Source organism: Trachypithecus francoisi, unplaced genomic scaffold (assembly GCF_009764315.1).
Source record: "Trachypithecus francoisi isolate TF-2019V2 unplaced genomic scaffold, Tfra_2.0 Lachesis_group15, whole genome shotgun sequence".
Classification (NCBI taxonomy): Eukaryota; Metazoa; Chordata; class Mammalia; order Primates; family Cercopithecidae; genus Trachypithecus; species Trachypithecus francoisi.
Genome location: NW_022681460.1, coordinates 115,035,241 through 115,048,064, shown reverse-complemented (window position 1 = coordinate 115,048,064; position 12,824 = coordinate 115,035,241). Strand labels below are relative to the sequence as shown.

General features: G+C 50.9%; 2 protein-coding genes across 2 annotated transcripts; one reads left to right on the top strand and one right to left on the bottom strand.

Annotated features, from left to right (window-relative positions):
- Window positions 1-1,157: 1,157 nt before the first annotated feature.
- POLR3K (RNA polymerase III subunit K) lies at window positions 1,158-8,462 on the bottom strand. Its single transcript, XM_033236472.1, has 3 exons — window positions 8,320-8,462; window positions 6,682-6,769; window positions 1,158-1,725 (listed from the first exon to the last, which is right to left on the bottom strand). Exons 1-3 carry the CDS (start codon window positions 8,428-8,430, stop codon window positions 1,598-1,600), a joined length of 327 nt encoding a protein of 108 aa, XP_033092363.1. The 5' UTR covers window positions 8,431-8,462; the 3' UTR covers window positions 1,158-1,597.
- SNRNP25 (small nuclear ribonucleoprotein U11/U12 subunit 25) lies at window positions 7,870-12,723 on the top strand. Its single transcript, XM_033236471.1, has 5 exons — window positions 7,870-8,899; window positions 10,572-10,662; window positions 10,890-10,995; window positions 11,635-11,709; window positions 12,179-12,723. The coding sequence occupies exons 1-5, from the start codon at window positions 8,831-8,833 to the stop codon at window positions 12,234-12,236; spliced, it is 399 nt and encodes a 132-aa protein (XP_033092362.1). The 5' UTR covers window positions 7,870-8,830; the 3' UTR covers window positions 12,237-12,723.
- Window positions 12,724-12,824: the final 101 nt, after the last annotated feature.

Below are 12,824 nucleotides of genomic sequence, written 5' to 3'. Positions count from 1 at the left end.
TAACCCTAACTGAACCCTAACCCTCACCCTCACTCTCAACCTGCCCCTGCCCCTGCCCCTAGCCCTGACCATAGCCCTAGCCCTAGCCCTAACCCGAACCCGAACCCGAGCCCTAGCCTGAACCCGCACCCAAACCCTAACCCAACCCTGACCCCAACCACCACCCTGACCCTAACCCAAACCCTTAACCCGAACACTTAACCTGAACCCGAACCCGAACCCGAACCCGGACCCAAACCCGAACCCAACCCTAACCCCAACCCTAACCCTAGCCCTAGCCCTGACCCTGACCCGAACCCCGACCTTTAACCCAAACCCGAACCCGAATCCTGACCCTGACCCTGACCCTAAGAGGCATAGCCAAGGCTTCCTCTTGGGGTCAGGAGTCCAAGACTAGCCTGGCCTACATGGCAAAACCCAGTCTCTACTAAAAATACAAAAATTTGCCAGGCATGGTGGCACATGCCTGTCATCTCAGTTACTCCGGAAGCTGAGGCAGGGGAATCACTTGAACTTGGGAGGCAGTGGCTGCAGTGAGCCGAGATCACGCCACTGCACTCCAGCTTGGGCAACAGAGCAAAACTCCGTCTCAAAAAAAAAAAAAACCATAGTATCTCAGCCGGGCGCAGTGGCTCACGCCTGTAATCCCAGCACTTTGGGAGCCCAAGGGGAGTGGATCATGAGGTCAGAGTTCAAGACCTGCCTGGCCAATATGGTGAAACCCCGTCACTACAAAAAATACAAAAATTAGCTGAGTGTGGTGGGCGCCTGTGGTCCCAGTTGCTTGGGAGGCTGAGGCAGGAGAATCCCTTGAACTCAGGAGGCAGAGGTTGCAGTGAGCCGCATTCGTGCCACTGCACTCCAGCCTGGGCGACAGAGCAAGACTCTGTCTCAAATAAATAAATAAATAAATAAATAAATAAATAAATAAATAAATAAATAGTATCTTATACATTTAAGCAACCCTAGGAAGCAAACTAGGGAAGGTTCAAAACAATGAATAAGGGAGTAAGTATAGGAATAAAGAAAGAAATTGAAATTCCATGATGAGGATTTTCATAGCCTGTTTAAATCTCAGTGTGTAGTCAGTTCTGGGATCACTGTGATTTGGGGTTTGCTTTCTACCTCTTAAGCTTTTTAAAACACTGAGAATGCAATATTAGAACTTTCATTTTAATGAAATACTCAGAATTGTGATTAAAATAAATAATAAATTACACAAGTTTACAAGTAACAGTTAAACATTTAGGGTTAAGTTTTGCAAACAGTACAAATGTTTAAGAGTGTTGATTGGGAGTAAGGGAATGTCAACTGCCAATAAATATGGAAGATGAAAGAACAGGACTTTAAACAGAGCATATTTAGTTATGGGTCTCTGTCGCCTCCCCACAAGAAAAACTCCCAGACATTCATGACTTCATCCGCTCTGACTGGCAGATAGATCACATTTCCTGATCCCCCAGCTCTTCACCTCAAAAGGTTTATCTTTCCACCACACCAGCAAAGACCCTCAGGACACATGATTCATGCTGCCAGCTAAGCACGTGCGCCGAGGGACAAGGTAAGCACACACTAAGGCAGCTGGGCCATCCTGGCCCTAATCCCTCCAGCGGTGTCCACACTGAGCATTGCAGCACTTGTAGAAGGTGGTCATCGGCTCATCTGCAGAGCGGGTCTGAAGCTGCATGAAGTAAGCACGAGGATGTTCGCATTTGGGACACGGCTCTGGCAATGAGAAAAAAGAAGTGACCCACGTTAAAAGAAAGATGATGCTCATGACTGTTAAAAGTAGGTATTACTTAATATGTGGGAGGTGAAGGCGGGCAGATCACCTGAGGTCAGGAGTTCAAGACCATCCTGGCCAACATGGTGAAACCCCATCTCTACCAAAAATATAAAATTAGCCAGGCGTGGTGGCGGGCGCCTTTAATCCCAGCTACTTGGGACGCTGAGACAGGAGAATTGCTTGAACCTGGAAGGCAGAGATTGCAGCAAGCTGAGATTGCGCCACTGCACTCCAGCCTGACGACTAAGTGAGACTCCGTATCAAAAAACAAAACAAACAAAAAAATAAGTAGGTACTTTATGTCTTTTTTTTTTTTTTTTTTTTTTTTGAGATGGACTCTCACACTGTCACCCAGGCTGGAGGGCAATGGGGTGATCTCGGCTCACTGCAACCTCTGCCTTTCGGGTTCATGAAATTCTCCTTGCCTCAGCCTCCCAAGTAGATGGGTTTAAAGGCACCCATCACCATGCCCGGCTAATTTTTTTGTATTTTTAGTAGAGACGGGTTTTCATTATGTTGGCCAGGCTGGTCTCGAACTCCTGAACTTTTGATCTGCCCACCTCAGCCTCCCAAAGGGCTGGGATTACAGGCGTGAGCCACCGTGCCCAGACTACTTAATATCTTTAAATATGGTAAAGAACCTCCCTGCTCATTTGATGCCCCTTGACAAGGGTAGGTCTATAAACAGTGATGTCATTCCCACTGCACTCTAACACTAAGGGAATCTGAGAGACCTGTGACTCACAAACACCGCTCCTCCCCTCCCTGGTTCCCACGGTTCTTCTCAAGTCCAGCTGAAGGCTGGTTGGAAACATAACATGAAAGGTGACTGTTCTGGTGTATTTTGTGCTGCTGTAACAAATGCCTAAGACTAAGTCATGGTTAGACGGTAGAAGAGTTTTGAAGTATTAATGCTGGGAAAAGTCTGCATTGTTAAAAATTGAGCATTAAGGGCGATTCTGGTGTGGACTCAAAAGAAGAGAAAAGGCTGGGTATGGTAGCTCATGCCTGTAATCCCAGAACTTTGGGAGGCTGAGGTCAGGAGTTCAAGACCAGCCTAGCCAAGATGGTGAAACCCCGTCTCTATCAAAACTACAAAAATTAGCCAGGCGCGGTAGCAGGCGCCTGTAATCCCAGCTACTAGGGAGGGTGAAGCAGGAGAATCGCTTGAACCCAGGCAGCAGATATTGCGTCACTACACGCCAGCCTGGGTGAAAGAGACACCGTCTCAAAAAAAAAAAAAAAAAGGCCAGGCGCGGTGGCTCAGGCCTGTAATCCCAGCACTTTGGGAGGCCGAGGCCAGCAGATCACCTGAGGTTGGGAGTTTGTGACCAGACTGACCAACATGGAGAAACCCATCTCTACTGAGAATACAAAATTAGCCAGGCGTGGTGCCACATGCCTGTAATCCCAGCTACTTGGGAGGCTGACGCAGGAGAACGTTTGAACCTGGGATGTGGAGGTCACGATGAGCCGAGATCGCACCACTGCACTCCAGCCTGGGCAACAAGAGTGAAACTCAGTCCCAGCCCAAAAAAAAGAATAAAAAAGTGGACTGGGCATAGTGGCTCACACCTGTGATTCCATTAATTTGCGGGGCTGAGGCAGGAGGATTGCTTGACCCAAGGAGTTCAAGACCAGCCTGGGCAACATGGCAAGATCTAGTCTCTACAAATAATAATAATTATTATTAATTATTATTAGCTGGATATGATGGCAAGCACCTACGGTCTCAGCTACTCAGGAGGCTGAGGTGGGAGGAATGCTTGAGACTGGGTGGTGGAGGCTGCAGTGAGCCATGATCGCACCACTAGAACTTGGGCACCAGAGCAAGACCCTGTCTCAAAAAAAAAAAAAAGAACAGGCCGGGCGCGGTGGCTCAAGCCTGTAATCCCAGCACTTTGGGAGGCCGAGGCAGGCGGATCACGAGGTCAGGAGATCGAGACCATCCTGACTAACACGGTGAAACCCCGTCTCTACTAAAAAATACAAAAAACTAGCCGGGTGAGGTGGCGGGCGCCTGTCGTCCCAGCTACTCGGGAGGCTGAGGCAGGAGAATGGCGTAACCCGGGAGGCGGAGCTTGCAGTGAGCTGAGATCCGGCCATTGCACTCCAGCCTGGGCGACAGAGCCAGACTCCGTCTCAAAAAAAAAAAAAAAAAAAAAAAAAAGTGGATCTGGAAGAGAAAACCAAGGGTATGGTCAAGGGACCATGTGATACAGAGATGAGTACGGACAGAAGGAAGCCAGATGCTATTCATCAAGCAATGGGAGGATGACCCCTTCAAGGCATTTTGGAGATCTTGGGGTAGGATGAAGGGCTGCCATGCCCATTACAGGCCCAGAGTGGTTTCGAGGGACCTCCGGGTTTCCTATAGCTCCCCTGGCTTTCTGCTCCCTGTATTCCAGGGCACCATTCCTAAGCCAGACCCTACCAGACACCAAACCTGCTGGTGATTTGTACAAGGACTTCTCAACCTCCAGAATTGTGAGCAATAAATTTCTGTTCTTTATAAAAAGTACCCAGTATGTGGTATTCTGTTATAGCAGTGCAAATAAAGATAGTGACTTATGGGCTGAGCATGGTGGCTCACGCCTGTAATCCCAGCACTTTGGGAGGCCGAGGCAGGCGGGATCACGAGGTCAGGAGATTGAGACCATCCTGGCCAGTATGGTGAAACCCTATCTCTATTAAAAACACAAAAAATTAGCCGGGCATGGTGGTGAGCACCTGTAATCCCAGCTACTCGGGAGCCTCGGGGAAGAGAATTGTTTGAACCCAGGAGGTGGACATTGCAGTGAGCCGAGATCACGCCATTGCACTCCAGCCTGGGTGACAGAGCGAGACTCCGTTAAAAAACAAAAAAAAAGAGAGAAGTACATATTTCCCTTCAAATCGATTTCACTTTGAGAAACTTATTCTACACCTGATAGAAATGGCTTCAAACACTCTAACACTATTTCTGACATTAGGTACTTAATCTTTTTTTTTAAGACAGTCTTGCTCAGGCTGGAGTGCAGTGGCACGGTCTCAGCTCACTGCAACCTCTGCCTTCTGGTTCAAGCAATTCTCCTGCCTCAACCTCCCAAGTAGCTGGGATTACAGGCATGGACCACCACACCCAGCTACTTTTTGTATTTTTAAAAGAAACAGGGTTTCACCATGTTAGCCTGGATAGTCTTGATGTCTTGACCTCATGATCCACCCACATTGGCCTCCCAAAGTGCTGAGATTATAGGTGTGAGCCACCGCGCTGGCCACTAACTTTTTCACGTAGCAGATTAGATTTGTGTGTTCTTTTTTTTTTTTGTCAGTTTCCCTCTTGTTGCCCAAGCTGGAGTGCAATGATGCAATCTCGGCTCACTGCAACCTCTGCTTCCCAGGTTCAAGTGATTCTCCTGTGCCAGCCTCCCGAGTAGCTGGCATTACCGGTGCCTGCCACCACACCTGGCTAATTTTTTGTATTTTTAGCAGAAACGGAGTTTCATCATGTTAGCCAGGCTGATCTCAAACTCCTGACCTCAGGTGATCTGCCCGCATTGGCCCAAAAGTGCTGGGATTGCAGGCGTGAGCCACCGCACCCGGCCTGTATGTTCTTCTATAGGGGAAAAAACACAGTACTAACCATCACTTATCTCTCTCCCCTCTCAACACAACTTATATTTAGGGCCTTCCCCTTTCCTCTGCTGGTCACATCTATCTCTATCAGACATGCAATACACAGTTATTTTACCCAATCTGCAGTTTAATGCTCATGCTCATCGGTATTAACTTCTAGAAATCTATATGAGCACAGTGTATTAGTCCATTCTCACACTGCTGTGAATACCTGAGACTGGGTAATTTATATAGAAAAAAGCAGTTTTGTGTGTTGGTTTGTTTGTTTTGAGACAGACTCTCACTCTTGTCATCAAGGCTGGAGCGCAATAGTGCGATCTCAGCTCACTCTAACCTCTACTTCCTGGGTTCAACCAATTCTCGTGCCTCAGCCTCCTGAGCAGCTGGGTCTACAGGCTCGCACCACCATGACCGACTAATTATTTTATTTTTAGTAGAGACAGGGTTTCGCCATGTGGGCCAGGCTGGTCTGGAACTCCTGACCTCAAGTGATCTGCCAACCTCGGCCTCCCAAACTGCTGGGATTACAGGCGTGAGCCGCTGTGCCCAGCCAAGAAAAGAGGTCTAAATTTACTCACACTTCTGCGTGGTTGGGGATGGCTCAGGAAACCTACAATCATGGAGGAAGGTACCACTTCACACAGGCAGCAAAAGACAGAATGAGTGTGAGCAAGGGAAATGCCAAACGCTCATAAAACAGTCAGATCTTGTGAGAACTCACTATCAGAACAGCACGGGGGGGGACCACTCCCATGACTCAATTCCCTCCCAGTGAGCCCCTCCCAGGACACCTGGGGATGACAAGAACTATAATTCAAGATGATATTTGGGTGGAGACATAGCCAAACCATATCAAACAGAGAGAACATACTTTTTTCCTTAGACTCTTATTTTTATTAATCTACTCATCATTGCCATTATCAAAGCTATCACCTGCTCAGTGCCTCTTATATACCAAGCATGGCATGACTCACTTTGTGCTCTCACAATCTATGAATATGGATTAGCCCCAGAGAAGTCAAGAGACCCAAGGAAGGTCCCACCACAATACAAGGGCCTGAGGATGTAACACGGGCCTGTATGACTCCGAGGCTTGTACAAATATTGCTTGTGTAACAGATTACTAAACAGTAACAAATACTAATAAATTATTCAAAAACCATTTTCTATTTTTAGAAACCTACATCATTTATATGACATCACAGACTCTGCCATGCAGTGGCATCAACAGCCTCATAATTATCCAGTTTAGCAACAGAAACAGTTTTCCCTCTTACCTGCAGTAGAGTCCACATTCTCCCAGGCAGCTGCTCCACCAAGCACATCATCCACTTCTTTCAGTTTTGGGTACTTCCGATTTGTTACCTAACAAAAACAACCCTTCAGACTCCATCCAGGTAACTGAATAGCGCAAACCTGGTCTGCCAAACCTCAAATTTCAGGATTATATAAGCGTTCACGGCCGGACGCGGTGGCTCAAGCCTGTAATCCCAGCACTTTGGGAGGCCGAGATGGGCGGATCACGAGGTCAGGAGATCGAGACCATCCTAGCTAACACAGTGAAACCCCGTCTCTACTAAAAAATACAAAAAACTAGCCGGGCGAGGTGGTGGGCGCCTGTAGTCCCAGCTACTCAGGAGGCTGAGGCAGGAGAATGGCGTGAACCCGGGAGGCGGAGCTTGCAGTGAGCTGAGATCTGGCCACTGCACTCCAGCCTGGGCGACAGAGCGAGACTCTGTCTCAAAAAAAAAAAAAAAAGTAAAAGTATTCTAAAAAGTAAAAAGAAAACATGTATTATCAAAGGAAAACAACCAGTTATAATACAGCATGCATCATCTGCTTACTGAACACCTACTATATTCTAGGTTTCATTTTAGTTGTTCAGAATGTAACATAGAAGGGAACAAAACAGAGAAAAACTCTGCCCTCCTAGACCTTAGGTTCTACTTTTTTTTTTCCTTTTTTTGAAACAGAGTTTCACTCTTGTTGCCCAGGCTGGAGTGCAGTAGCGCGATCTTGGCTCACTGAAACCTTCGCCGCCCAGGTTCAAGCGATTCTCCTGCCTCGGTCTCCCGAATAGCTGGGATTACAGGCGCCTGCCACCATGCCCGGCTAATTTTTGTATTTTTAGTAGAGATGGGGGTTCATCATGTCGGTCAGGCTGGTCTCGAACTCCTAACCTCAGGTGATACACCCGCCTCGGCTTCCCAAAGTGCTGGAATTACAGGCGTGAGCCACCGTGCCCGGCCAGGTCCTACTATTAATAAACAAAGCACACAATACATTACATAATATATTCGAAGGTAATAAGCCCTATGGAAACAATTACAAAGGGAAGGAGGATACATTGGACAGAGGGGCTGTAATTTAAAATACGGTAAAGACAAGACCAATGAGTAAGGTGGCTATCTAGGGGAAGAGCGAACTTAGCAACAATAAGTGCAAAGGCCCTGCGAGCGCCATGTGCACGATGAGAGATCGTCCAGGAGGCTGGTGTTGATGGGGCAAAGGGCAATAGCACTTGAAATCCTAGAAGCAAGTCGGGGAGGGGGGTCAGTGTCAGAATATGGTAGGCCCTGGGAGAACTCCGGCTTTTCGTCTGCACGAGCTGGGGAACCGCCGAAGGTTTCTGCGCACAGCACGGACCTATGTGCCTCAGCTTTAAGGGAATCACCGTGGCCGCTGCTGTGAACGCAGAGGAGGGCGCAAGCGTGGGAGCAGGAACCCAAGGAGGCGGGAAACGATGGGGCTTTCTGAATGTATTGGAGCCCACAGATCTGCTGCAGACCGGAAGGAGGCGCGAGAAACAGCGGACAGAGGCAGACGCCGGGGCTGGCGGCCATGGCGCAGCAGTCGGAGGAAGGGGAAGGCCTGCGAGAGGCGCCCGCGGCCCAGCGCCGGCCTTCGGGTCCCACCTTGCGGGTGATGTTGTGCACGTAGGGGCACGTGTTGCAGGCGAAGCGGTGGCAGCGTTGTCCCTCCTCCACGATCAGCCCGTTCCCGCAGCCGGGGCAGAACAGCAGCATGGTCAGGAACTCCGCAGGCGCCAGCCACCGGCAGCTCCACTGCCGCTCAGCGCCGACGCGCCGCCCGCCTCGAGCTTACATTGGTCCTGGCAGCCGCCTCGCCCCGCCCACCAACCAATAGACAGGGCGATTCTGCGCTCTCAGCCCTGCTGCTGGCTGTCTCGCCCTTGTCATTGGTCACTGCAGCTGCCCCACCCCTCGGCGCACCAATGGCTGGGCGGCCTCGCTGGGACCGGCCGCAGTTCCTGCGCGTGCGCGCTGGGCCTCCCTAGTGCGGACTGGCAGTGCCGGCAGAGACCGGCTGAGCGGTGCCGCCCTGGAGGAGACGGAGGCCGCGGGTGGGCCCGAGGCGCAAGAGGAAGATGAGGACGAAGAAGAGGCGCTGCCGCACTCCGAGGCCATGGACGTGTTCCAGGAGGGTCTGGCTATGGTGGTGCAGGACCCGCTGCTCTGCGATCTGCCGATCCAGGTGTGTGCGGGCGGGGGCCGGGGGGCGGGAGTCGTTACCCGGGGGCCGGGCGTCCCGGCGCCCACAGCCTCTGAAGGTGCTGGTGGGAGGCTGCGGCCCAAGGCTGAGGAAGGCGCCTCTGGGCGTAAACAAGGATCTTTACCTTGGCTGGGCTCACTCGCCTGCGGCGCGTAAAGAGGAACCAAAAACCTCATTAGTGAGTGACATTAAATGACATTTTGATGTAATTGTATTTAGGGGGCTGGGGGGACAGGGTCTTGCTCTGTCGCCCAGGCTGGAGTGCAGTGGCGCGATCTTGGCTTACTGCAGCCTGCACCTCCCGAGCTCAAGCCATCCTCCCACCTCAGCCTCTGGAGTAATTGGGACCACAGGTGCGCGCTACCACACCCGGCTAATTTTTAAATTTTTGGTACAGAGGGAGTCCCACTATGTTGCCCAGGCTGGTGTCAAACTCCTGGGCTAAGGCGATCCTCCTACCTCAGCCTCCCAAAAAGCTGGGATTATAGGTGTGAGCCACCCACTCGGCCTGTAATAGCTTTAAAAATCAAAGTTGATGCAAAAAAAAAAGAGCCTATGGTAAAGGAAAAAACTTAGTTCCATTTGCCTCAAGCGTCAGTATGGTTTGTATTTATTTATTTATTTATTTATTTGAGACTGAGTCTTTTCTTTTTTTTTTTTTTTTTTTTTTTGAGGCAGAGTCTCACTCTGTCGCCCAGACTGGAGTGCAGTGGCCGGATCTCAGCTCACTGCAAGCTCCGCCTCCCGGGTTTACGCCATTCTCCTGCCTCAGCCTCCCGAGTAGCTGGGACTACAGGCGCCTGCCACCTCGCCCGGCTAGTTTTTGTATTTTTTTTAGTAGAGACGGGGTTTCACTGTGTTAGCCAGGATGGTCTCGATCTCCTGACCTCGTGATCCGCCCGTCTCGGCCTCCCAAAGTGCTGGGATGACAGGCTTGAGCCACCGCGCCCGGCCTGAGACTGAGTCTTGATTTGTTGCCAAGCTGGAGTGTAGTGGTGCCATCTCGGCTCACTGCAACCTCCCACTCCGGGGTTCACTACAGGGACGCGCCACAACGCCCGGCGAATTTTTTGTATTTTAGTGGAGACGGGGTTTCACCATGTTAGCCAGGATGGTCTCGATCTCCTGATCTAGTGATCTGCTGGCCTCGGCCTCCCAAAGTGCTGGGATTACAGGCGTGAACCACCGCACCCGGCCAATTTTAAATGTTTTATATTTTGCTCATCATGGATATTTTAATTGTCTTGTATATCTTAAATGTTGTATTACAATATTTGTTATTACCGTTTTTTGTGCACACCTGCCTTACTCAGTCCTGGGCCCTGGCCTGGGTCCTGATGATCAGGGATACTCAGGGTGAACTGACAGGCCTCCACCCACCCCTGGGGACGGATCCTCATGTGAGTTTATTCTCTTGCCTGTTTTTTAGCACCTCTTTCCCCCAGAGACTCTGTCCACTTTGGACATTAAAATGTGAGTGGAACATGAGATTGGGGCTCTGATGAACTGGGAAACCCTACATATATGCAAGCACCCTTCCTTGCCCTTCCTAAAACGGAGCACCACTTTTTGGCGACTATCAGCTTGTTCTTTGTTGTTGTTCAAGGTGGTAAAGACAGGCAGGGTTCCCACTTCTGCCCTTGGTCTTTTCTAGGTTACTTTGGAAGAAGTCAACTCCCAAATAGCCCTAGAATATGGCCAGGCAATGACGGTCCGAGTGTGCAAGATGGATGGAGAAGTAATGCGTAAGTGTGCCCTCCTCCCTTCAGGTTATGTGGTCCAGGCTTTCACAGCAGCAAAATATAACAGTGCTGGTCAGCCTGCTCAGAAACTCACAGGCCATGACCAGGGGTACTGGGGCAACCACAAACCTGCCCTGTGCACAGAGCTTCCAGGTTCCTTTCCTGCCATCGGAGGCTATGGCTTTGGGTTCTCACTGTGGATCTTCTCCCATCTGTGTCCGTGGTTGCAGCTGTGGTTGTAGTGCAGAGTGCCACAGTCCTGGACCTGAAGAAGGCCATCCAGAGATACGTGCAGCTCAAGCAGGAGCGTGAAGGGGGCATTCAGCACATCAGCTGGTAAGTGGAACAACAATCCCTTCATTGTAGCCCTTCCTGGGGCTAGTGCTGTTCTTGGCACTGTCACCAGGCACCACCTGGAAACAGCTCTCAACTCTGCATGAGTACAGCACCACTGAAGTGATGAGCTCCCTGTCACAAGAGTTCAGACAGTGGAGGTCCTTCTGTGCCTGGGACTCCTGCCTCGGCCATCCCTAACATACTGCTTTCATCGCCATCACCCCATCCAAGCTGCTGGATATCCTCACTTGGGGACCCCGTCGGGCATTTCCAGTGTGTCTGGAAGTGGCCTCCCTAGTTATGGATGGTACACCTGTACTGGCTACCATCCCCTTCTCACTTGGGTGCTGGCACCCCTCGCTCTCCCACTGGATCAACTGTCCTGTTCACTGAGTCTCAACACTGTCACCTATTGCATTAGCAAGGTGTGTTTGGCCAAACCGCCCCATACAGCCCTCTGAGAACAGAGCCTCCTTGCAGCTGCCTCCGAGCCAATTTGCACATTGTACAGAATAGCCCAGGTAGGGAGGACAGCTGCCCCAGGACCCATAGGGCTGAATGCCTCAAGCCCACGCCATGCACAGCCACTCAGCTCGCCCTGCTCAGGGCGTGTGGTTTACCTGCGTTCCCCTCTCGCAGGTCTTACGTGTGGAGGACGTACCATCTGACCTCTGCAGGAGAGAAACTCACAGAAGATAAAAAGAAGCTCCGAGAGTAAGTGCCGGCCACATCTTGAGCTGTAGGGGACAGTTGTTCTGCTGCCTCTCAGTCCCCCCTGCTCTGCCCGAGGGCTGCGGCTCCCTCTCTGGAGGTAACACCCTCTTCCAAGGAGCTTCCTTGGGGCCCTCCCCACTAGGAGAATGGCAGGCAGAGGGCACTGGAGGGGCCTTGCTGCTTCCCACCAGTGGCGGCTTAGGGCTACACAGTCCCAGGAGGGAGAAATCAGAGTGGGCATGGAGGCGAAAAGCTATGACTCTATCTGACACTCAGTTCCCTGCCCCAGGGACTTGTGAGTCAGAGTGCTTCTGGGTCTGTGAGAGGATGGCCACGGCCACTTCCTGGCCTTCCCAGAGGCCACATGCCTCCCCTGTTGTTTCTTTGTGGCCCCCACAAGCCTCAGGAGGGGAGTCCCAGATGTGACCTTCTGTAGGGCAGGTGCTTTATGCCTCTCCTTCTTTTTCAGCTATGGCATCCGGAATCGAGATGAGGTTTCCTTCATCAAAAAGCTGAGGCAAAAGTGAGCCTCCAGACAGGACAGCTCCCTTGATCACTGGTGGCTGAGCTTTTTCCCAGCAGGATTGGATCCTCGAGTCATTGTACCTCTTTCACAGAAAGGCACCCAACAGGAACGGTCAGCATGAACCTGGGGGCCCTCAGGACTAGGACAGGGTGTGCCAGTGCTCCCTTCTTTCATGTACTTGGTCTGAGACTGACCTCTCCTTGGGTCCAAAGACCCTAGTCACATGGCAGAGCCACGGCCTGGCCCTGTGTATAAAATAAACCTGTGTGCTTCTTAGTTTGAAAAGTCAAAAGCCAAGTACCCTGGGTAGCAAAGACTGAGGTTGCCCCATCACAGAGGTGAGTTAAGGGGAGCGAATTGGTACAGGTGAGTCCTATAGTCCAAGATGTCACACCACCAAAGCCTTGTGGCCACACCACTCCCCAAACCACACAACTGTGTTACCATGATCTCCACAGCAAGGAGGAAATAAAAGCAGAGTGGCTTTAGGGTCTGCGTCCTGGAGCTCACGGTGGCAGCAAGCACAGCACGGCTATGTGTGGGCCCTCCAGCCTCAGCCTTTACGGTTCGCCTGTAGCAGTGCCTGAAG

Excerpts from the sequence above, each read along its gene's own strand:
- POLR3K (XM_033236472.1), bottom strand. The coding sequence starts at position 8,430 with ATGCTGCTGTTCTGCCCCGGCTGCGGGAACGGGCTGATCGTGGAGGAG. Across the intron at positions 6,770-8,319 it reads TGCACAACATCACCCGCAAG|GTAACAAATCGGAAGTACCC; the intron begins GTGGGACCCGAA and ends TGTTTTTGTTAG. Across the intron at positions 1,726-6,681 it reads GAATGTGGACTCTACTGCAG|AGCCGTGTCCCAAATGCGAA; the intron begins GTAAGAGGGAAA and ends TCTCATTGCCAG.
- SNRNP25 (XM_033236471.1), top strand. The coding sequence starts at position 8,831 with ATGGACGTGTTCCAGGAGGGTCTGGCTATGGTGGTGCAGGACCCGCTG. Across the intron at positions 10,663-10,889 it reads GATGGATGGAGAAGTAATGC|CTGTGGTTGTAGTGCAGAGT; the intron begins GTAAGTGTGCCC and ends CCGTGGTTGCAG. Across the intron at positions 11,710-12,178 it reads GATAAAAAGAAGCTCCGAGA|CTATGGCATCCGGAATCGAG; the intron begins GTAAGTGCCGGC and ends CTTCTTTTTCAG.